Genomic DNA, 26,223 nt, shown 5'->3' on the forward strand with positions numbered 1-26,223 from the left:
GTTATTGCATAATTAATAGACTACAGTGTAGAATAAACATAACTTTCATATGCACTGGAAAACCAAAATATTTGTGTAACTTGCTTTATTGTGATATTTTCTTTGTTGTGGTGACTAAAACTGAACCCACAATATCTCTGAGGTATGCCTGTACTTTTCATATAATTACAGCTTATTCTAAGTAATTACATTTAATAATACAGAAATAACATTTTATGACTTTCATCAGTATTTCAGAAATGCCATTTCAAATGAATGAAGCTCTGCTTTGAAAATAATGTTATACTCATTTTATACTCTGATAATGATGAGTTATTTGACATATCACAGACTGATCAACTAAATCAACTTTTTTAGGCCTTAAAAATCCACACTTACAATTTAGTCTTATCGTGTTTTCATAAGTTTTATTTACTATGAATAGCAAATGAAGTTCAGAGTCAAAGCTCTTCTGAAATGGTAGAAATTCTATAAGAATTACCCTCAGAGAAGACCATTCTGAGAGATTTTATTTTTTTTTTTTTTTTTTTTTTTTGCGATATGCGGGCCTCTCACTGTTGTGGCCTCTCCCGTTGCAGAGCACAGGCTCCGGACGTGTACGCTCAGCGGCCATGGCTCACGGGCCCAGCCGCTCCACGGCATGTGGGATCTTCCCGGACCGGGGCACGAACCCGTGTCCCCTGCATCGGCAAGTGGACTCTCAACCACTGCGCCACCTGGGAAGCCCCTGAGAGATTTTAAATTAAGTTTTGTCTATCTCTCTATTCAGAAAGAAATCTCCAATGTTCCAACATTGTTCACATATCACAAAAGTTAAATCACAATTTTCTTCCTTTACTTTCCCTTTTTTTTGTGGTATGTAAATATGACTCCACAGTAATGTGTGAAAAATAAATAAAGTATAACCTGCAGGTTATCTGCTTTGAACAATTCAGAGACTTTGGCATCAACTCTCAAATTCTAGATCCTCATTAATAAGCAAATTGAACTATCTCATTTTGTTTAATTTTATTTTAAAAACAACAAATTGAATTGGCAATTTTCAACATTTATAATATAATCTGAAAGAGATAACTTGCAAATAAAAGTATATAAAACTGGCCTAACAATTATGATCATCCCAGTGTCACTGGAATTGTATATGACTTGGGGACTACTCACAGCAAAAACAAAAGGAACATCTCCTAGTGGCTGGTATTTAAATTTTTTTCCCAGGAAGATCCTTGTTCTTTGTTTTTTGTGAATGGAAACAAGCAAACAATACTCAATGTGTCCTACGATTGGTCATTTACTTATATAGCATCCATAGTTAGTTTTCCATATCCATTTTCATTGTATCCTGAGGGACCCTATGTTTGTTTCTCTCCCTGACTTTTATATATTTAAATTAGATAAAAACAATGTTGTGGCTATTCATTTTAAAATATTATCTTTATCCAAATGATGTTTGTAAAAGGAAAAAGTATTTAAGTTTAAAATATGTCCAAATATCAAATATCTTGAATTTATGCCAAAGTTGGTGACCTCTGAGAGTGTTTATTTAGACCCAATAGATTTAACCTCTCCAAAATGATAACATAACAGTTTGGTATTTTATATGCTCAAAGTCAAGGCATAGTTGTTATTTTACTAAGATCTATAAATAAAAATGAACAATACAACTTTCCAGAGTATCATATAAATTAGCAGTAAGTTTCAGCTATTGAAACTCTTTCTTGAGGCTAAGTGGGCCTCATTTCTGTTCATTCAAAGGTGAATGCCGGAAATGACAAAAGAGCAGAAACATTGTAACAAATTGAGGTAAAATATGGGTAAATTTATCATTTTTCTGCTTTGAAACAATGTAAAAAATTATATTCACATATTCTATATATATTTTTAATTGTATGGAGATAACAGAAAGGGGAATGAAAATATTCTAGAAAACAAACAAGTTATTGCTTTAACCTTGGATCATAAAGACAGGTTGTCATCAGAGTGTCAGAAAAATGACTAATCAGCATATTTCTCACAAATGTATATTGGAAGACAGAGAATTAATTTGTTTTCACATATTTTAGTGTTCATTTACATGTATAAGTTTCACCTTAGAGTGTATAAGGTGCATAGCATAACAGCTGTAAAGTAAACAGAGAGGAGTTGAGTGGGAGGCTTATAAAAGGGAGTGTCTTGACTTGTAAGTGAAGAGGAGGGAAGGGAAAACATAAGAAATTGGAAAACTAAAAATAACAGCTGTATGAAAACAATCTATCCTGCAAAAGTTTCACAAATTAAACACAGAAAGGCCTGAAAGTTTGATTTGGCTTAGGAAGACGTTTTAGAGAAAAAAAGAATCCTCATAGAAGAATGCTGTTTAATAGTAAGCATCACAAGCTTAAGGAGGGATACAACATAGAACTGGTGTTATTAGACAACTTATTTTAGTTCAGACTTCATTAAATGTGTTTTGCATAGAACTGTTATCAGCAAGCTAGGAAATTAGTATTGGCATTAAGGGCTAATACTATACACATAGAAGTGAAGGAGACAATCTTTTCATCTATGATCACATTTAAAAAATAATGACATAGAATAACATATATTTTTTTAAACATCTTTATTGGAGTATAATTGTTTTACAATAGTGTGTTAGTTTTTCCTTTACAACAAAGTGAATCAGTTATACATATATATATGTTCCCATATCTCTTCCCTCTTGCATCACCCTCTCTCCCACCCTCCCTATCCCACCCCTCTAGGTGGTCACAAAGCACAGAGGTGATCTCCCTCTGCTATGCGGCAGCTTCCCACTAGCTATCTAATTTACATTTGATAGTGTATATATGTCCCTGCCACTCTCTCACTTCATCACAGCCCACCCTTCCCCCTCCCCATATCCTCAAGTCCATGCTCTAGTAAGTCGGTGTTTAATTCCCGTCCTACCACTAATCTCTTCATGACTTTTTTTCCCCTTAGAGTCCATATATATGTGTTAGCATACGGTATTTGTTTTTCTCCTTCTGACTTACTTCACTCTGTATGACAGACTCCAGGTCCATCCACTTCATTATAAATAACTCAGTTTCATTTCATTTTATGGCTGAGTAATATTCCATTGTATATATGTGCCACATCTTCTTTATCCATTCATCTGTTGATGGACACTTAGGTTGCTTCCATGTCCTGGCTATTGTAAATAGAGCTGCAATGAACATTTTGGTACATGAGTCTTTCTGAATTATGGTTTTCTCAGGGTATATGCCCAGTAGTGGGATTGCTGGGTCGTATGGTAGTTCTATTTGTAGTTTTTTAAGGAACCTCCATACTGTTCTCCATAGTGGCTGTATCAATTTACATTCCCACCAGCAGTGCAAGAGGGTTCCCTTTTCTCCACACCCTCTCCAGCATTTATTGTTTCTAGAGTTTTTGATGATGGCCAATCTGACCGGTGTGAGATGATATCTCATTGTAGTTTTGATTTGCATTTCTCTAATGATTAATGAGGTTGAGCATTCTTTCATGTGTTTGTTAGCAATCTGTATATCTTCTTTGGAGAAATGTCTATTTAGGTCTTCTGCCCATTTTTGGATTGGGTTGTTTGTTTGTTATTGAGCTGCATGAGTTGCTTATAAATTTTGGATATTAATCCTTTGTCAGTTGCTTCATTTGCAAATATTTTCTCCCATTCTGAGGGTTGTCTTTTGGTCTTATTTATGGTATCCTTTGCTGTGAAAAAGTTTTTAAGTTTCATTAGGTCCCATTTGTTTATTTTTGCTTTTATTTCCATTTCTCTAGGAGGGGGTCAAAAAGGATCTTGCTGTGATTTATGTCGTAGAGTGTTCTGCCTATGTTTTCCTCTAAGAGTTTGATAGTCTCTGGCCTTACATTTAGGTCTTTAACCCATTTTGAGTTTATTTTTGTGTGTGGTGTTCAGGAGTGTTCTAATTTCATACTTTCACATGTAGCTGTCCAGTTTTCCCAGCACCACTTATTGAAGAGGCTGTCTTTTCTCCACTGTATATCCTTCCCTCCTTTATCAAAGATAAGGTGACCATATGTGTGTGGGTTTATCTCTGGGCTTTCTATCCTGTTCCATTGATCTATATTTCTGTTTTTGTGCCAGTACCATACTGTCTTGATTACTGTGGCCTTGTAGTATAGTCTGAAGTCAGGGAGCCTGATTCCTCCAGCTCCATTTTTCGTTCTCAAGATTGCTTTGGCTATTCGGGGTCTTTTGTGTTTCCATACAAATTGTGAAGTTTTTTGTTCTAGTTCTGTAAAAAATGCCAGTGGTAATTTGATAGGGATAGCATTGAATCTGTAGGTTGCTTTGGGTAGTAGAGTCATTTTGACAATGTTGATTCTTCCAATCCAAGAACATGGTATATTTATCCATCTATCTGTTTCATCTTTAATTTCTTTCATCAATGTCTTATAGTTTTCTGCATACAAGTCTTTTGTCTCCTTAGGTAGGTTTATTCCTAGATATTTTATTCTTTTTGTTGCAATGGTAAATGGGAGTGTTTTCTTAATTTCACTCTCAGATTTTTCATCATTAATGTATGAAAATGCCAGAGATTTCTGTGCATTAATTTTGTATCCTGCAACTTTACCAAATTCATTGATTAGCTCTAGTAGTTTTCTGGTAGCATCCTTAGGATTCTCTATGTGTAGTATCATGTCATCTGCAAACAGTGACAGCTTTACTTCTTCTTTTCCTATTTGGATTCCTTTTATTTCTTTTTCTTCTCTGATTGCTGTGGCTAGAACTTCCAAAACTATGTTGAATAAGAGTGGTGAGAGTGGGCAACCTTGTCTTGTTCCTGATCTTAGTGGAAATGGTTTCAGTTTTTCACCATTGAGAACGATGCTAGCTGTGGGTTTGTCATATATGGCCTTTATTATGTTGAGGAAAGTTCCCTGTATGCCTACTTTCTGCAAGGTTTTTATCATAAATGAGTGTTGAATTTTGTCAAAAGCTTTCTCTGCATCCAATTATTGAGATGATCATATGGTTTTTCTCCTTCAGTTTGTTGATATGGTGTATCACGTTGATTGATTTGCGTATATTGAAGAATCCTTGCATTCCTGGAATAAACCCCACTTGATCATGGTGTATGATCCTTTTAATGTGCTGTTGGTTTCTGTTTGCTAATATTTTGTTGAGGATTTTTGCATCTATGTTCATCAGTGATATTGGCATGTAGTTTTCTTTCTTTGTGACGTCTTTGTCTGGTTTTGGTATCAGGGTGATGTTGGCCTCATAGAATGAGTTTGGGAGTGTTCCTCCCTCTGCTATCTGTTGGAAGAGTTTGAGAAGGATAGGTGTTAGCTCTTCTCTAAATGTTTAATAGAATTCGCCCTTGAAGCCATCTGTTCCTGGGCTTTTGTTTGTTGGAAGATTTTGAATCACAGTTTCAATTTCAGTGCTTGTGATTGGTCTGTTCATATTTTCTATTTCTTCCTGGTTCAGTCTCGGCAGCTTGTGCATTTCTAAGAATTTGTCCATTTCTTCCAGGTCGTCCATTTTATTGGCATACAGTTGCTTGTAGTAATCTCTAACAACCTTTTGTATTTCTGCAGTGTCAGTTGTTACATCTCCTTTTTCATTTCTAATTCTATTGATTTGAGTCTTCTCCCTTTTATTCTTGATGAGTCTGGCTAATGGCTTACCAATTTTATTTATCTTCTCAAAGAACCAGCTTTTAGTTTTATTGATCTTTGCTATTGTTTCCTTTATTTCTTTTTCATTTATTTCTGATCTGATCTTTATGATTTCTTTCCTTCTGCTAAATTTGGGGTTTTTTTGTTCTTCCTTCTCTAATTGCATTAAGTGCAAAGCTAGGTTGTTTATTCGAGATGTTTCCTGTTTCTTAAGGTATGATTGTATTGCTATAAACTTGCCTCTTAGAACTGCTTTTGCTGTATCCCATAGGTTTTGGGTCGTCGTGTCTCCATTGTCATTTGTTTCTAAGTATTTTTTGATTTCCTCTTTGATTTCTTCAGTGATCACTTCGTTATTAAGTAGTGTATTGTTTAGCCTCCATGTGTTTGTATTTTTTACAGATCTTTTCCTGTAATTGATATCTAGTCTCATAGTGTTGTGGCTGGAAAAGATACTTGATATGATTTCAATTTTCTTAAATTTGCCAAGGCTAGATTTGTGACCCAATATATGATCGATCCTGGAGAATGTTCCATGAGCACTTGAGAAAAATGTGTATTCTGTTGTTTTTGGATGGAATGTCCTATAAATATCAATTAAGTCCATCTTGTGTAATGTATCATTTAAAGCTTGTGTTTCCTTATTTATTTTCATTTTGGATGACCTGTCCATTGGTGAAAGTGGGGTGTTAAAGTCCCCTACTATGATGGTGTTACTGTCGATTTCCCCTTTTAAGGCTCTTAGTATTTGCCTTATGTATTGAGGTGCTCCTATGTTGGGTGCATAAATATGTACAATTGTTATATCTTCTTCATGGATCGATCCCTTGATCATTATGTAGTGTCCTTCTTTGTCTCTTGTAATAGTCTTTATTTGAAAGTCTATTTTGTCTGATATGAGAATTGCTACTCCAGCTTTCTTCTGATTTCCATTTGCATGGAATATCTTTTTCCATCCCCTTACTTTCAGTCTGTATGTGTCCCTAGGTTTGAAGTGGGTCTCTTGTAGACAGCATATATATGGGTCTTGTTTTTGTATCCATTCAGCCAGTCTGTGTCTTTTGGTGGGAGCATTTAATCCATTTAAATTTAAGGTAATTATTGATATGTATGTTCCTATTACCATTTACTTAATTGTTTCAGGTTGTTCTTGTAGGTGTTTTCCTTCCCTTGTGTTTCTTGCCTAGAGAAGTTCCTTTAGGATTTGTTGTAGAGCTGGTTTAGTGGTGCTGAACTCTCTCAGCTTTTGCTTGTCTGTAAAGGTTTTAATTTCTCCATCAAATCTGAATGAGATCCTTGCTGGGTAGAGTAATCTTGGTTGTAGGTTTTTTTCCTTCATCACTTTAAATATGTCCTGCCACTCCCTTCTGGCTTGTAGAGTTTCTGTTGAAAGATCAGATGTTAGCCTTATGGGGATTCCCTTGTGTGTTATTTGTTGTTTTTCCCTTGCTGCTTTTAATATGTTTTCTTTGTATTTAAGTTTTGACAGTTTGATTATTATGTGTCTTGGCATGTTTATCCTTGGGTTTATCCTGTATGGGACTCTCTGTTCTTCCTGGACTTGGTTGACTATTTCCTTTCCTATATTAGGGAAGTTTTCCACTATAATCTCTTCAAATATTTTCTCAGTCCCTTTCTTTTTCTCTTCTTCTTCTGGGACCCCTATAATTCGAGTGTTGGTGCGTTTAATGTTGTCCCAGAGGTCTCTGAGACTGTCCTCAGTTCTTTTCATTCTTTTTTCCTTCTTCTGCTCTGCAGTAGTTATTTCCACTCTTTTATCTTCCAGGTCACTTATCCGTCCTTCTGCCTCAGTTATTCTGTTACTGATCCCGTCTAGAGTATTTTTCATTTCATTTATTGTGTTGCTTATTGTTACTTGCTTCCTCTTTATTTCTTCTAGGTCCTTGTTAACTGTTTCTTGCAATTTGTCTATTCTATTTCCAAGATTTTGCATCATCTTCACCATCATTATTCTAAATTCTCTTTCAGGTAGACTGGCTATTACCTCTTCATTTGTTAGGTCTGGTGTGTTTTTATCTTGTTACTTCATCTGCTCTGTGTTTTTCTATCTTCTCATTTTGCTTATCTTACTGTGTTTGGGGTCTCCCTTTTGCAGGCTGCAGGTTTGTAGTTCTATCTATTTTTGGTGGCTGTCCCCAGTGGCTGAGGTTGGTTCAGTGGGTTGAGCAGGTTTCCTGGTTGGGGGGACCAGTGCCCCTGTTCTGGTGGATGAGGCTGGATCTTGTCTTTCTGGTGGGCAGGTCCACATCTGGTGGTGTGTTTGGGGATGTTGGTAGCCTTATTATGATTTTAGGCAGCCTCTCTGCTAATCGATGGGGCTGTAGACCTGTCTTGCTCTTTGTTGGGCATAGGGTGTCCAGCACTGTTCATTGCTGGTCCTTGAGTGAAGTTGGGTCTTGGTGTTGAGATGGAGATCTCTGGGAGATTTTCATCATCTGATATTACGTGGAGCTGGGAGGTTTCTTGTGGACTATCGTCTTGAGGTTGATTCTCCCATCTTAGAGACACAGCCCTGGTGCCTGTCTGGGGCGCCAAGAGCCTTTAATCCACATGGCTCAAAATCAAAGGGAGAAAAAATAGAAAGGAAAGAAAAGGAAGGAAGGAGGGAAGGATGGAGGGAGGGACGGAAGGAAGAAAGGAAGGAAGAAAGCAAGAAAGGAAGGAAGGAAGGAAGAGAGGATGGGAGGAAGGAAGTGAGGAAAGAAGAGGGAAGGAAGGAAGAAAGGAAGGAAGAGAGGAAGGGAGGAAGGAAGTGAGGAAAGAAGAGGGAAGGAAGGAAGAAAGGAGGGAAGGAGGGAAGAAAGCAAGAAAGAAGGGGAGAAGACAAAGTAGAATAAAGTATAGTTATTAAAATAAAAAATAATTATTAAGAAGAAAAATTTCTATTAAAAAAAAACAGAAAAACGGATCAGTCTAACTCTAGGATAAATGGTGAAAGCAAAGCTCTACAGACAAAATCTCACACAGCAGCACACACATACACACTCAGAATAAGAAAAAAAGGGGGAAATAATAGTATATCTTGCTCCCAAAGTCTACCTCCTCAACTTGGGATGATTCGTTGTCTATTCTGGTTTTCCACAGATGCAGGGCACTTAAAGTTGATTGTGGAGCTTTAATCCACCGCTTCTGAGGCTGCTGGGAGAGACCTCCCCCTCTCCTCTTTGTTAGCACAGCTCCTGGGGTTCAGCTTTGGACTTGGGCCCGTCTCTGCGTGTAGGTCGTCCGAGGGCGTCTGCCCTTCGCTCAGACAGGACAGTGTTAAAGGAGCAGTTGATTCGGGGGCTCCGGCTCACTCAGGCTGGGGGGAGGGAGTGGCACAGGTGCGGGGCAAGTCCGCGGCGGCAGAGGCTGACGTGACGCTGCACAGGCCCAAGGCGCGCCGCGCGCTCTCCCAGGGAAGCTGTCCCTGAATCCCGGGACCCCGGCAGTGGCGGGCTGCACGGGCTCCCAGGAGGGCTGGTGTGGAGAGTGACCTGTGCTCACACACAGGCCTGTTTGTGGTGGCAGCAGCAACCTTAGCGTCCCACACCCATCTCTACTGTCTGTGCCGACAGCCGCGGCTCGTGCCCATTTCTGGAGTTCCTCTACGCAGTGCTCTTAATCCCCTCACCTCACGCCCGAGGAAGCAAAGAAGCAAGAAAAAGTCTCTTGTCTCTTTGGCAGCTCCACACCCGTTTCTGGGGCTCCTTTAAGTGGCACGCTTAATCCCCTCTCCTCGCGCCCAGGAAGCAAAGAGGGAAGAAAAGGTCTCTTGCCTCTTCGGCAGCTCCAGACTTCAACCGGACTCCCTCCCGGCCAGCCGTGGCGCACTACACGTTCAGGCTGTTTTCACTCTGCCAACTCCAGACCTTTCCCTGGGATCCGACTGAAGCCCGAGCCTCAGCTCCCGGCCCCGCCTGCCCCGGCGGGTGAGCAGACAAGCCTCTCGGGCTGGTGAATGCCGGTCGGCACCGATCCTCTGCGGGAATCTCTCCACTTTGCCCTCCGCACCCTGTGGCTGAGCTGTCCTCCGCGGCTCAGGAGCTTCCCCCTCCGGCACCCGCAGTCTCCGCCCGCGAAGGGGCTTCTAGTGTGTGGGAGTCTTTCCTCCTTCACGGCTCCCTCCCACTGGCGTAGGTCCCGTCCCTATTCGTTGTCTCTGTTTATTCTTTTTTCTTTTGCCCTACCCAGGTATGTGGGGAGTTTCTTGCCTTTTGGGAGGTCTGAGGTCTTCTGCCAGTGTTCGGTGGGTGTTCTATAGGAGAAGTTCCACATGTAGATATATTTCTGATGTCTCTGTGAGGAGGAAGGAGATCTCCGCGTCTTACTCTTCCGCCATCTTTAAGCCGTCTCCCTTTATTTTTTTTTAATTACCAATATTTTAAAAAATTATCCACCTTTTCTGGGGAGTGACTAACCTATACTCTTTGTGTAATAATTCTGTTTGTTCTACATGGTACATGAGTGAATGACTAGATGATCTAAAACAAGCCAAATTAATCACATTATTCCATCTTCAATATCATACAAACATATTAAATATAATACATGTCCAAGCATAAATAGTTCAAAGAAGGATTCTAATACAATATTTTAGTTAATTTATGTGAAGATTAATTAATTTAATTCCTAAATTGTGCCCCAGGGATATTTTTAAATAATAATGTTTACTTGGTAAAAGATAATAGTTAACAGAATATTGTATGAAATTTCTTCTACTCTCAGGGACAACTGATAAAATTTTCCATGAAACACCAGTACAGAATGTCTAGGAATGTACTGCTATCAGAGGTAATGAAAAACAGCTGAGGATGATGTACACATCAAGCAGCTGTATATTATTGTTGAAATTGTTTATCAAGTTCTAATTAACTGGTATTGATAAGATGAAACTTGGAAAATAGAAACTACATAGTTACCTACCTTTGATCTGGAGGGATGACAGAGCTGACATCTTGCCTAAATTGAGGTTGTCTGCTCTCATTCAATTTCTCTTCAACTTCATTTTCATGGTCTTTTGGGGTCATCACCTCCCAGGTACAGAGTAACTTGGGGATATTTGGATTTAACCATTAATCAAGATTTCAGAAATGGAGACCTAATTGAAATAAATAGATATTTATTGGGGGTTTGGTAGGAGTAGACAGATTCAAAAAGCACTTGAACTGTTTCCTCCAGATACAAAGTGGAGGAGGCTTATAAAGTCAAAAAGAAAAAAAAAAAACACCTCACAATGTTATATGAATTGTTGATCAATAATTATAACTGGAGCTGAGAAGAAGTAATGGTTGCTTGTTAATGGTTGGGGTCTGAAATGCTTTCATACTTACAAGGGGAAACAACTTTGAAACCACAAGTTTGCAGCTGGCAGATGTTGTTTTTAAAACATCTGGGGTCCTTGAGTTTGGTATAGTTCACGAAGAGTTCAAGTTCTCAGTGGTGCAGGGATGTCTGAGCCAGATCCTCAATGGCTGCCTGACTCAATTTTGTATGCCTGAACTATGATTACTCCATTATGATTTCAATTTGTCCTCACCATGCCTGTTGTTTTATTGTGCATCCTGTACCCCTTTGAAAGGCTAAATAAATTCAGTACTGAGTAAGGACTATTGTGCCTCATGAAGTTTGATTTGTTAAACTGAACCTAAGATCACTATTACTGTCTGAGCAGTGTAATCATGGCATTTCATTAGACATATGTAAGAAATACTAGGTTAAAATATGTTCAAGAATTTTTTACTGTAGAACTTCTCAGAGCCTTTAATAGAGAGGGGAAATATATTATGCCATATTACTCAATGTTATTTGACACAGAATGCATTTTATACAGCACTTTGTAGGAATTGCACATTCAGAATTCTTCCCCTAGGCTATGTAAGACATGGATATTATCACTTTGGCAGTTAACTTAGTTATTTGTAAATTAATAATTGCCAGTCTCCTAAATCGTAGAAGAAAAAATACAATCTGCAGATTTTCTAAGATAGTTTTCTAAAATAAAAGGCTACAACTTTAAAGATATAAACAGAAAAAACATGCTTATAATACATCATCATAATTAGGGAATTTTAAAAGGATTGACCAATTGATCCTATATGGTTTGATAATAAATAATCCAAAGAGTTGGCTGAAATCAATTATCAACTAAATTACAACTAGTTAATAATTTCATTCTAATTAACTATGTGGACTGAACCTGAACAGTTTAACTGTTAATTTGATTTGTTGCTGGAGAAATAGCATATACAAGCCTATAAAACTTGAATAATAAATACTCTTTCTTTTCGTATTTAAGAGTGTTATCACTTAAGTCATCCCTACCTGTCATATTTGGTTATAAATTTAAGATTCAGGGTTTTCTGTAAAAGCTTTCACATGACCCACAGGTAAAGCTGTTGTTGGGTTTTGGCTGGAGTTCCTCTGTAATGCCTGGTATCTTTCTGTCCCATCATTTCACCTTACAGTTTGACATACTGTTTTAAGAAGAGCTATTTATTTCAGCTTGCAAGCTTGGCTCATCAGAATGGTCTGTCAAATGTTTCCCAAATCTGTAGTGTTTCTGTTTCTAAATTTGTGCTTCTGTGTGTGTATGTGTGTGTGTGTGATTTCTATACTCTTAATGAACCAGGCCACTTCATGGAATCTCTTTTCTGAACACATTCAAAGCTGACATTAATTTGGTCCTTTTTTTCCCCAGAAGCTTGGAGAATTCAGGAATTCCTTGAATTCTCTTCATCTATTTATATGTAAATTTATTTATTCATATTTTTAGTGTAGTCCCCCCTTACTCACAGTTTCACTTTCTGCGGTTTTAGTTACTCCCAGTCAACCAAGGTCTGAAAATATTAAATGAAAAATTCCAGAAATAGACAATCATAAGTTTGAAATTGAGTGCTGTTCTGAGTAACAGGATGAAATCTCTCACTATCTGGTTCCATCCCACTTGGGACATAAATCATCCCTTTATCCACTGTATCCATGCTCTATATGCTACTTGACCATTAGTCACTTAGTAGCCACCTGGGTTTTCAGGTTGACTGCTGTGGTATCACAGTGCTTGTGTTCAGGTAACCCTCATTTTTCTTACTAATGGTCCTAAGCAAAGCAGTAGTGATGATAGCAATTCGGATCCACCAAAGAGAAACTAAAATGCTTCCTTTAAGTGAAAATGTGAAGATTCTTGACTTTCATAAGTACACAGGTATGTATGTACAGAAGAAACCATAGTATTTACAGGGTCCAGTACTATTTGCATTTCAAACATCCACTGGAGGTCTTGGAATGCATAGCCTGTGGATAAGGGGGGAACTACTGTACAATCTTCAAAAACCCAATAATCCATAAAATTGCAAAAAGTGGTTATATAATCTTTTTAATCCTATAGAATATTCTACTTAAATATTTAATAGAGCCCACTGTGCTTATTACATAGCAGATAAAATTTTAAAGAAAAGGGACTAAAATGTTGCATTTGTCATCAAAGCTATGGCAATACAGTAGAAAATAAAATAAATAAAACACAAATTATAACTTAATGGTGTGATAGAAAATGTAATACTTGATGTAATAAGCACCAACTTTCATAGGAAGGTACAATCAGAGTCTGCATGATTCTACTCATTCATTAAATCTTTATTATTGAGTGCTTATTATGTGTGGAAGTCTTAACAGAAGATATGGTATTTGAAGTGAAAGTTCCACATGTTATGGAAAAATCCAGACGAACTTTTTGGCCAACCCATAGAATTATAGGTTGGCAGTTCTTTATTTGAAGCACTCTAAAGATTGTATTGTATTGTTGTTTGGTCTTGTAATGTCTGCTAAGAAACCATCCTTCATTTGTATCAGTGTTTTCTGTATGTAATATTTCTGTTTTTCCTCTAGTAACTTTTTCTATCAGCTATTAATGTTTTTTTGTTCATTTTCACTATGATGCACCTAGGTTTGATTTTTCTTTTTGTATTTATCTTGCTTGGGATTTGCTGACTTTGGATTTACGGGTGTGTATTTTTATCATTGATGAAAGCTTTCAGCTGTTACCTTTTCAAATAGTTCTGCTCCATTCTCTTTCCCTTCTCTGCCAGAGACTCCAAATGCACATGTTAGATATTTTGATCTTATCCCACAGATTTCAGATGCTCTGTTCTTATTTTTTTAATTATTTTTCCACTTTCACTGTCAGATTGGTATTTTTATATTGTTTTCTCTCCTATATTATTGATATTTTTCCTTGCTGTTAAGCCTACTTAATGAAGTATTTGTGTCTGACACTATATTTGTCAATTCTAATCTTTCCATTTTTCCCTTTTGTATAGTTTCCATACATCTACTAAAAGTCACATTTGCCAAAACATGTTGTCCATCTTTTGCACAGTTATATTGAAATCCCTTTGTGATAAATCCAACATGTTAAACATTTCAGAGCCTTCGGCTATTGATGTTTTTCCTTTCTTGACCACAGTTCTCATTTTTTTTGCTTTTTCATATTTCTTTCAATTTATAATTCTATGCCAGATATTTTTATAAAATAACAATGAAAAATGATGCAAGACTATTTTTCTACACAAGAGAGGCATGTCCCTTTTGCTGTCAGGTCCTTAGAGTATTAGCCACATTAACCAGATCTTTGGTTGAATTAGGTCAGTGCTTTGTTACAACTTTATTCTGATTCAATTTACTAGTGACTATAAATGTTTTCAGGGCAAAATCAGGACTTTCTTATGGGTAGAACTTGGGTTCTAAGGACAGGAGAGGCTTTTTTCCCCTGTATTATGACAATCTGCTCTGCTGAGTGAATCTTTGAGAAGTTCTCTTTGTTTTTCAGATTTACATTTGTTCTCTGTACAGTAATATAGCCTAAAATGCCCAGATTGTCTTGAAAGGATTTCTCTTAGCTTTCTTGCCTACTAAGGCATTTTATAAATGTGATATCAAATTTTCTGCTTTAAACTTCAGTAAGTGGAAGTCCAGAGTGCATTTCATCACTCTGTACTTCCTCTCCAACAACCCCCCACCCCCATTAGAAGGAGCCTTGTACTTGGGAGAGACTCCATCTCTCCACCCCTTCTTTCCTTCTCTGTCTTTCTCTCTCTGTCTCATTAGTTCATTCAAATAAGTTTGTGTCCTAAACTCTATGGTAAGCTTATAAAAATAACTATGATTTAAACTTTAAATGGCCTATTGATGGATTTTCTCCTTTATGTAATGTGTCTTTTATTCTCTGCCAGCTTTAGAATTTATTTTCCTTTTCAGTAATTTAACTATGTTACTTCTTTTATGTATCCATGCTCTAAGCTTAGTGAGTTTTCTTTTTCATTTTATTTATGTCTTTGGGAAAAAATCTTGGACATTGTCTTTCAAATATTTTATCTCCTTCATTCTCTTTCTTTTTTCTTCTCAGAATACAATTATATTCACATTAGAATATTTGATATTGTCTCTCAAGCTATAAGTGATCTTCTATGTTTTTATATTCTCTTTGTGTTATAATTTGGATGATTTATATTGACTTATCTTCAAGTTCACTGTTTCATTCTTTTGCTGTGTTCAAGTTTCTGCTAAGCTTATAGCTAAATTTATTTTGGCTATTATATATTTTCAATTCTACTGCTTAACTTTAGTACTTTTTATACTTTCCATTTCCCTGCAGAAATACCCTTGTTATTAAATTTTGTCAATATTTTCTTCTAGAATTCTTAAAGAACTTATATACTATTTCCAAGTCCTCCATAGGATTTATCCCTCTGTAGATTTATTCTATTGACTAGCATATTCTCTTGATTCTGGGTTACTTTTTCTTTTTGTGTGCCTCTTAATTTTTAAGATTTATATTTCTGAACTTTTTGCAAGGGGGTGGAATAGAAGAGACTAAAGGTAGTAATATTTGCTTCCAGAGAAATGTATACCCACCTCTTTCATTCTTTTTGTTTTTACAAAGCCACTATTATTTATTACATAAATTTTGATCCTGGTCCCTTGTTATTTTTAAAAATTTATTAAATTTTTTTAACATCTTTATTGTAGCACAATTGCTTTACAATGGTGTGTTAGTTTCTGCTTTATAACAAAGTGAATCAGCTATACATATACATATGTCCCTGTATCTCCTCCCTTTTGTGTCTCTCTCCCACAAACAACCCCATTCATTCTTATGGTTGTTTGAATAGAGCACAGAGTTAGTTTCTTGGTAGTTGAGCCAGATCCTTATAATTATTTCATACTAGCTCCAAATATCTTGAGAAAGCTTGACTTTCTGCTCAACTGGCTAGTCTCAGGAACTCTCTGTGCATTTATAGCCTGTTAGGATGTTTAACCATTCTACACTTTAGAGATCAGTGACCAGGTTTTCAAGTCACTCTACAGCCCACCATCACACTCAACTTTTCCATGACACACTGCCGACTTGACCCAGACTTTGATCTGTCACTATACTCAGTGTTGGCCCTATGCAGTTTAAAGAGATAAAAACTAAAACTATAAAACTTCTAGAATGAAACATACAAGAAAAATGTAGCAGAACATTTTTGAGACCTTGGATAAGCAAAATCTCTCAGGTATGATGTAAATATCGAAAAATATTATAAACTGAACTTCATCAAAATAGAATTCATATGCTCTTTGAACAACATATTTAAGACAATGAAAATTAAACCTCAAACAAGCTGTGAGAAAATATTGTGTGTGTATGTGTAATATTTTATTGGTTATATCAATATATAACCCTTTTGGTATAAAAGTATATCAAAGATCTTATATCCAAAACATAAATTAAAGCATTCAATAAGAAAAAACTCAATCAATTGGCAAAATACTTGAAATGACATTTCACAGAAAGTAAATGAATGACCAATTATTAACATAAATAGCCATCAGAAAATACAATTTTGAAATCCATGAAATACCACTCCCACTCCACACTCACTTGACTGGCTAAAAGAAAAAAAAAAACAAAGGACGTGTCAAGTTATGGCTAGGCTGTAATACAGCTAGAACATATAGACATTGCTGATGGTAATGTAAAATGGGACAAACACTGGAAAACCATTCAACAGTTTCTCATATAGTTAAACAAAACATATAAGACTGAACTACTCTGGGCCTACAAAATTACATCCATTCACACAAAGGTTTTCACACAAATGTTCAGAGTAGCTTTATTCATACTAATCCCAGAACTAGTCATAATTTTCAACAGCTCAGTGGATATAAAATTGTGCTACATGCATAAATTATTATGCACTTCAGAAATAAAAATGGATGAACTACATGGATTAATCGTAAAAACATGTTTATCAAAACAAGCCAAATTCAAAAGAGAACATATTGTAAGATTTATATGAAATTTGAGATTAAGCACAACTAATCTATAATGACAGAAACTAGATTTGTGGTTGTTAGGGGCTGAGGGTGGGGAAATCATAGCAAAGAGATAAATTTAGGGTGATGGAAATGTGATATATCTTAATTGTGGTGTTTATATAGGCATGTATATTTTCAAAACTCATTTAACTGTACAAATAAGTACATTATGTTGTATATAATAAAGTAGACTTAAACAATAGAAGAATATATTTGTCTGTCAAATGCTCATCTTGGTAAAACACTGGGGATAGTTATACAAGTCAACCACAACAGGGTTAGAGGGATTGAGCTGTTTAAATACAGGACTCTGCAAAGAAGGTTGTGGACCTTTCTGCTTATGACACTAAAGGCATACACATACACATACAAGTTTATTAAAGTTTGGGTGGATTCTCCTTACCCCCTAGACATAAAGAGCTTATCTCTTCTTGGAATTCTTCTGTAATTAGGTAAATTATGTTTCTTTGCATCCTCAGCACTGTAATAGCTTTCAAAAGAATATTTTTTGGTTTGTTTAACTAGTCCTATTTGTTAGATATTGAACAACAGTCTCAAGGCTTTTGAATTAGTGGAAGGCCTCTCTTGTCTCTTCCACCTCATAAGCACCCATTCTAATGTTTGATACACAATCTTAAATATGCATGTATCTTGGTAGATCATGTTCTGTATGTTTCAGCTTTTAATTACAAAGTGAGTTATAAATTGTATTCTACTTTTTTTTACTCAAACTTGTATTTTTAAGTTCTCTCCTTTCCCTTTTTAAGGTCTTCATACAAAGCCAGTATTGCACAAATCACTTTCTATAGAAAAATGTTTTTGTGAAACTATTTTTAAATGGGTTATTTATCATACTGGTTTAGAAAACCCTTCATATATACTTCTATCTTTGGGATTTAACCACAAAATTAAATTATTAATGCAACAAGGCATTTTAAACTCTAATATACTCAGGAATGTAAATGTGTTATGAATACATAAACTTTTCTTCCCATATCTATAAAGTCTCCACAGAACAAGTTTTAGAAAACCTTACCGTGGAACACAAAAGAATTCATGTGCTCTAAATATTTCTTGCACTTTCTTACTCTTGTAAACTTGTATCCTATTGAATACTTTGAAAATATTGCCCCAGTGAACTGTTTCTGAAATTTTATCAATTCTTCATGAACACAACGAATCTCTCTTCCTTCTTAAGTAATCCTGATTTTAGTAAGCTGAAATGTCATTTCCTTCTTGTACTCCCATAACACCTGATGTAAATCCAATACTATTGCTGTTGTTTTACTAATAAGAAACTCTGAAACCATGGATAGGACTTATCAAATGGAAGAATAAACTATTTTGTGGTTAGATGGAGAACTATGATGGAGAGGTACTCAAATGCCAGTATCTCAAGGGCTTTTTAGTTTCTTCAGAGAATATTCCTTCAAATTACTATCTCTAGGTTTTCTACTTGAGTGCATCTCTCAGAACAAAAGGTATACTTTTTACTATATATCCTTTCATCTCACACTTTCATTTGTTATCGGTGTCTATAAATTTAAATAGAACCAGTTATAACTTTTGTATAAAATTAAGCTCTTTATGTAACAGAGTGGAAGATGGGTTAGTTTACTGGGGAAATTGAACCTATTTATGTTTTCTTCAGATTCAAAACATGTTTCTATTTCTCATTTTTAAATATAAAATTATAGTCAAAGATCATTAGCTATTTGTAGAAAAACCCAATCATAAAATACATAGAAACAAATAAAGAAAACAAATAAACCAACAAAGAAAAAAAGTGGGATAAGAGGACTTTTAAAAAAATTAGGAACTGTGTAAACTTCAAAAACAGAAAAGTTTTATGTAAAATAAAACTTCAAAACTAAACAAATATGTATAGTTTTTTATGGTAATCATACTTTCATAAAGTAGTTTTAAAATAAAGATGAAATTGAAAAAAACTAAATAACATCTCATATTTCCAAAAACAAACAAGAAATTAACAAAATACTTGGAGTAATAAGGCAATCTATTGTATGCATGAAAAAACAGAGGAGGATGTTCCTTTAAAAGAATCAATTTTAAATAGAACTCTAATAAATTAGATATGAAACCCCCCCAAAGAACATTGATTAGTTTTAATCAGTAGAAATAATAGGAACCAAGAAAAAGAGGAGAAAAAGTGTAAGAAAATTACATAATCAATCCTGGAGATAGTGGAAAAGAACAAAATAAGGAAAATATTAAAGAAATAATAAAATGAAACTTCCTAGAACTGAGAGAGATTACAAATTGAAGGTGTCCACCACGTTATCAGAATTATAACTGGACAAAACCTCTAACCAAGATACAACATTCCAAAATTTTAAATCATAAGCAGAAAAAGTCCAATGCCTTTTGTTTGTGGGTGATGGATGGGGTGCTCTCATATAAGAGGAACAAATATCAGAGTAGCGTCAGATTTCTCAAAATCAATTATGGATGCTAAAAGACAATGTTTTTTTAAATTTCTGAGGACAAATTAGTTCTATAACAGAATTCAATACTCAACCACGTTATGAATTATTTTTGAGAATAGAATAAAAATATTTTCAGACATAAAAGAGTGATAGTTTCCTATGCCTTCTTTGGGGAACACACACAAATATACCTTTGCAATAAGAACACCAATACCTCCATAACCACCAACAACAACAACAAGCAAAGGGCAAGGAAAAGGAACAGGTGGTTGGGAAATTGTGAAGCCATCCTAATTTAAAATTGGATGTCATCTGTGTAGAATTCCCAATAAGCTACTAGACTTAGGGGAGATGGTGGAGGTGGAACAGAAATGTTTAAGAAAAAAAATAGTTAAAAGTCAGGGAGACACTTCTGGAAAAAAGTAAAGCTATGTGGTTACCAATGTATGCAAATAAGAAAAATTAATAATGAGAGATCTGCTGTACAATATCATGCCCATCGATAACAATCCTGTATTGCACACTTAGAAATATAGTACTAGGGTAGATCTTATGTTAAGTTTTCTTACCACAACAAAATAAAATTTAAAAAAAGAAAAACTAAAAATGGCTGGGAAACAATAACAATATGGAAATTTTATCTTGGACAATGTTTGGTATGACGTTGACTAATAAATTCAAAGTCAAAGTGGTGTACTGATTATTAATTAAAACTTTGTTATAAAACTATTAATTCAGGATATTGTGATAGATTTTACTTCTTGTCCTTGGCTTGGTAACTGAGACTAAAACTAAGAACAGAGTGGTTCAAACAACAAATATCTTATGTCCAGGCACCAGGATTCAGTAGGAATAAATCAATCCAAACTAGTTTTAATACCAAGAAACATCCACACAGCTGTTCATCTTTGAAAACAGACGGCTCAAAGAAAAATGGAACCTTAATGTCTGGAATTACACATCAAGAAAGCAGCACAGCTGCTTTTTTTCTAGGGCGTGGCTTCTTCTCAAAGCCAAGAAACATGGTGGTGGTGGTGGTGGTGGTGTAAGGATTCTTAAATTGTAATTGTCACAAAAGAAAATGAATAAATAATATCTAAATTGAGAAATTGTTAACCATAAAATTTAATAATGGTGGGGTAACTAATCATAGAAAGAACTTGAAAAGATATGTGGTTGCCTGATGTTGGGGGTATGAGGACTAAAGGTTAGGACTGGTAGGAGGCAGCATGTTTGCACTCTTGTTTTTTATTTATGTCATTCAATATTATTTACCTATATGTATGTATTACTGTGATAAAATATACATGAGTGTGTATGAGTATGTTTCAAGGGGATGTATCGTTATCTATGCAGAATCTTCAAGGCCAAAAAAAAAGAGCTACTGATTAATGAAGCAGGGTCTTACAGGAAAGCTCACCCTTGAGAACAATTTTCTAAACTATGGTGACATAGATGAGCTTTACAAAGTACAATTTCTGTTCCCAAGCTTTGTAATTACAGAAGTAGACTTAATATATCCATAATTGATCTGAATGTAGAGGAATGTTTCTGGCTACTAAGTTCATAAAACACTGTAATCACTGTAATATATAAAGCTGAATGTCACATTTTAGTATTGGAAATTTAAGAATATAATCATTCACTGTATTTGTACAAGTAAAAATACACATCCACATTTAATATTTAGTTTTGAAATAATTTTATATCTACAAAGTTTAAAGATGCATCAACAGTCATACTTGAGGAAGAGACCATAGAGAATACTCTGTAGAAATAAGAGACTTAAACATTCAATTGTCAATGTTAGTCAACTAAGAAAGATAAAGATAAACATAACATTCCTAAATTGTCATCTTATCTTCCATCAGTGCAATAACACATTGATGAATCTTTTCCACTATACTACAATTCAGTTTCTGATTGGTACTTTGTCATTTTTTTCATCATTCTAAACAATGCCAATTTAAATTATATGATAGTGGCAATCTAAGTACCTGATGTGTCTAAATGATGAAACACAAATCCTTGCCAAAAATGATGAAGCAGCACACACTCAGTATCAGTTGTGAAAGTTACGGGCAGTTCCTAGGTTACAGTCTTTTCTTAGCTGAAAAATAGCACCAATTGAATACAAGATCGTTTATAGACTTGGAACTCTTCATAATAATTTTTAAAATTATTTTGTACAGTCTGAAAATATAAAAGATGTAATTCTCATTTTCATTTTAAAAGAGTAGTGTTTTTCTTTTATTTTAAGACATATTATTGCATAATGTCATTCATGAATATTTAAAATCACTAAAAGAACAGACAATAATACCATCTGCAAAAATACTATAAATTATATTCTTGGAAAAGCAAACAGGTGTTTTACCACTCAATATTTGATAGATATCAAACAGCAAGCCATCACCTGACAACATATATATCACATATATATCAAAACAGAATACTTTGGTTTAATGTGTAGCACTGATAGATGCTAGATTCATATGCTTTAATGAACAGGATTTGGTTTCAATTGTTACACTTTGAAGTCATATTTTAGTTTAATTTCAGTAATTCAAGCTAATATGGAATTATTAAAGTCTATTTTATTATGGCATAATTAGATATTAATATTCTGAAAATGGACAAAGAGAAATGGGTTACTATGTACACCAAGTGATATTGGGTCAATTAATGTGGCCTAAAAATATAACAAAAGTATTATTTACATAAATGTATGTGGCTCCATTCTTTTGGATATTTATTTAATTTGTCATTTATATAAGCTACTTTCTATATTTATAAACCTTTCAAATCTTTATCTTAAAGTCTGGCATAAAAGTATAATTTATCACCTATTTATATTACACAAACATCTGTGAAAATGTAATAAAAAATGTTTTAATGTAGATAGCATTAACATATGGGGAAAATCAATGCTGTATTTTCTGCCCAGATTTAATGTAAAGAAACAAAATTCTGTAAAGTTACTAAAGTACTTGCCAATTTCACATATATCTGAGCCTCCAACATTATAGTGTCAGATTTATCTGGTTTAAAAAACTGTAGCTCTTTGTGCCCATGTTTCTAGATATAAACATGATACATTTGTTATTTGAAAAGCAATATATGAAAAAATATATAACTGGGGAGCTTCCAGTTTTGGGTAAGATGAAGTAAGTGTACCTCTTTCTCTTCCACAGAACACAACTATAAAACTTTGACAGAATGCATGGCACAGCTATTTGAGGACTATGAAATGTACATCAACAGGCAGACTGAAATAGAATACATAAATCAAAGTAGCTACAAACTAGAGATGAGTTTTCCATTTTGTTTTATCTTTTATTATCTCCTGGTCTGAACTTAGCTCATTTGGGAATGTCAGATTGGGCACTGTGGGGCAAAAACAACAATAACAACAAACAAAAGAGCTTCAGAAAAGCTTTTTAGTTCTAGCTTAAAAAGTGGGAAAGTGAATTATTAAAGTTCATAGAGAGAGAAAGAGAAAATGGTAGTTTTCTTTCTTTTATATTTTCTTTCAAAATATAGGGTCTAGGTAACCTGCCAAGGTGGTGGTAATGGTGGCAACGACTGGCAGCTTGCGGGAGCTAAAAATCCAAAGAATGATAATCTTTATCCCTATTCTCTCTGGAGGTATAGATTCAGATAGTGGGACCAAAGTCTGTCTATTCTATTTCTATATTCTCTTACTTCTTAGTCCCAGACATAGCTCAAGAGCAGAAGTACTTGCTGTCTGCCTTAAAAAAAAATATGGAGGGGGGAGCGAGAAGATGGCGGAAGAGTAAGACGCGGGGATCACCTTCCTCCTCACAGATACATCAGAAATACATCTACACATGGAACTTCTCCTATAGAACACACACCGAACGCTGGCAGAAGACCTCAGACCTCCCAAAAGGCAAGAAACTCCCCACGTACCTGGGTAGGGCAAAAGAAAAAAGAATAAACAGAGACAAAAGAATAGGGACGGGACCTACACCAGTGGGAGGGAGCCGTGAAGGAGGAAAGGTTCCCACACACTTGAAGCCCCTTCTCGGGCGGAAACTGCGGGTGGCGGAGGGGGAAGCTTCAGAGGCGAGGAGAAGAGCGCAGCAACAGGGTGTGGAGGGCAAAGCGGAGAGATTCCGCAGAGGATCAGTGCCCATCAGCACTCACCAGCCCGAGAGGCTTGTCTGCTCACCCGCCGCGGCGGGCGGGGCTGGGAACTGAGCCTCGGGTGGATCCCAGGGAAAGGTCTGGAGTTGGCAGAGTGAAATCAGCCTGAAGGGGTTAGTGCACCACAGCTGGCCGGGAGGGAGTTCCAGAGAAGTCTGGAGCTGCTGAAGAGGCAAGAGACCTTTCCTTCCCTCTTTACCTCCTGCTGTGCTAAGAGAGGGGTTTAAGCGTGCCGCTTAAAGGAGCTCCAGAAACGGGCGCGGAGCTGCTAAAGAGACAAGAGACTTTTTCTTGCCTCTCGCTTCCTGGGGCGCAAGGAAAGGGAATTAAGGGCACCACATAAAGGAGTTCCAGAAACGGGCGCGAGCTGCGGCTGTCGGCACGGACAACAGAGACGGGTGTGGGACGCTAGGGTTGCTACTGCCGCCACCAAGAGGCCTGTGTGCGAGCGCAGGTCACTCTCCACACTGGCCCTCCCGGGAGCCTGTGCAGCCCGCCACCGCCAGGGTCCCGGGATCCTGGGACTGCTTCCCCGGGAAAACGCGGGGTGCGCCTCAGGCCAGTGCAGCGTCACGCCAGTGTCTGCCGCCGCGGGCTCTCCCTGCATCCGTGCCACCCCCCCCCTCCCCGCCTGAGTGAGCCAGAGACCACGAATCAGCTGCTCCATTAACACTGCTCCTTTGACCCCGCCCTGTCTGAGCAAAGGGCAGACGCCCTCGGACAACCTGCACGCAGAGGTGGGGCCAGGTCCAGGGCTGAGCCCCAGGAGCTGTACGAACAAAGAGAGGGGGAGGTCCCTCCCAGCAGCCTCAGAAACAGCGAGTTAAAGCTCCACAGTCAGCTTGAAGTGCCCTGCATCTGTGGAAAACCTGAATAGACAGTGAAATATCCCAGGTTGAGGAAGTGGACTTTGGGAGCAAGATATACTATTATTTTCCCCCTTTTTTTTTGTGAGTGTGTATGTGGGTGCTGCTGTGTGAGATTTTGTCTGTGTAGCTTTGTTTTCACCATTTGTCCTGGGGTTAGACCGACCATTTTTTTTTTTCTTTAATAGAAATTTTTCTTCTTAATAATTATTTTGTTATTTTAATAACTGTATTTTACCCTACTTTATTTCGTCTTCTCCCCTTTCTTCCTTTCTTCCCTCCTTTCTTTCCTATTTCCTTCCTTCCTTCCTCTCTTCCTTCCTCCCTTCCTTTCTTCCTCCCTCCCTTCCTTTCTTCCTCCCTCCCTTTCTTTCTTTATTCCCTCCTTCCTTCCTCCCTTCCTTTCTTCCTCCCTCCCTTGCTTTCTTTATTCCCTCCATCCTTCCTCCCTTCCTTTCTTCCTCCCTCCCTTCCTTTCTTTATTCCCTCCTTCCTTCCTCCCTTCCTTCTTCCTCCCTCCCTTGCTTTCTTTATTCCCTCCTTCCTTCCTCCCTTCCTTTCTTCCTCCCTCCCTTCCTTTCTTTATTCCCTCCTTCCTTCCTCCCTTCCTTTCTTCTTCCCTCCCTTCCTTTCTTTATTCCCTCCTTCCTTCCTCCCTTCCTTTCTTCCTCCCTCCCTTCCTTTCTTCCTTCCTTCCCTCCCTTCCTCCTTTCTTCCTTCCTTTCCTGCCTTTCTATTTTTTTCTCCCTTTTGTTTTGAGCCGTGTGGATTAAAGGCTCTTGGCACTCCAGCCAGGTGTCAAGGCTGTGTCTCTGAGGTGGGAGAACTAACCTCAGGACACTGGTCCACAAGAGACCTCTCAGCTCCACATAATATCAAATGGCAAAAATCTCCCAGAGATCTCCATCTCAACACCAAGACCCAGCTTCACTCAAGGACCAGCAACGAACAGTGCTGGACACCCAATACACAACAAAGAGCGAGGCAGGTCTACAGCCCCATCCATTAGCAGAGAGGCTGCCTAGAATCACAGTAAGGCTACCGACATCCCCATACATGCCCCCAGATGTGGACCTGCCCACCAGGGAGACGGGATCCAGCCTCATCCACCAGAACAGGGGCACTGGTCCCCCCAACCAGGAAACCTGCTCAACCCACTGAACCAACCTCAGCCACTGGGGACAGCCACCAAAAATAGACAGAACTACGAACCTGCAGCCTGCAAAAGGGAGACCCCAAACACAGTAAGATAAGCAAAATGAGAAGACAGAAAAACACACAGCAGATGAAGGAGCAAGATAAAAACACACCAGACCTAACAAATGAAGAGGTAATAGCCAGTCTACCTGAAAGAGAATTTAGAATAATGATGGTGAAGATGATGCAAAATCTTGGAAATAGAATAGACAATTTGCAAGAAACAGTTAACAAGGACCTAGAAGAAATAAAGAGGAAGCAAGTAACAATGAGCAACACAATAAATGAAATGAAAAATACTCTAGACGGGATCAGTAGCAGAATAACTGAGGCAGAAGGACGGATAAGTGACCTGGAAGATAAAATAGTGGAAATAACTACTGCAGAGCAGAATAAAGAAAAAAGAATGAAAAGAACTGAGGACAGTCTCAGAGACCTCTGGGACAACACTAAATGCACCAACATTCGAATTATAGGGGTCCCAGAACAAGAAGAGAAAAAGAAAGGGATTGAGAAAATATTTGAAGAGATTATAGTTG

The 26,223-nt window shown here is 36.9% G+C and overlaps 1 protein-coding gene across 1 annotated transcript in view; it reads left to right on the top strand.

Annotated features, from left to right (window-relative positions):
• Positions 1-12,759: 12,759 nt before the first annotated feature.
• Positions 12,760-26,223, top strand: part of LOC131750413 (protein ECT2-like) — a 104,685-nt gene continuing 91,221 nt past the window's right edge. Inside the window, exon 1 of the mRNA XM_059052867.2 lies at positions 12,760-12,847. Within this exon, the coding sequence (XP_058908850.1) occupies positions 12,760-12,847 (88 nt within the window). The remainder of the gene's footprint in view (positions 12,848-26,223) is intronic.

Source organism: Kogia breviceps, chromosome 2, assembly GCF_026419965.1.
Source record: "Kogia breviceps isolate mKogBre1 chromosome 2, mKogBre1 haplotype 1, whole genome shotgun sequence".
Lineage (NCBI taxonomy): Eukaryota > Metazoa > Chordata > Mammalia > Artiodactyla > Physeteridae > Kogia > Kogia breviceps.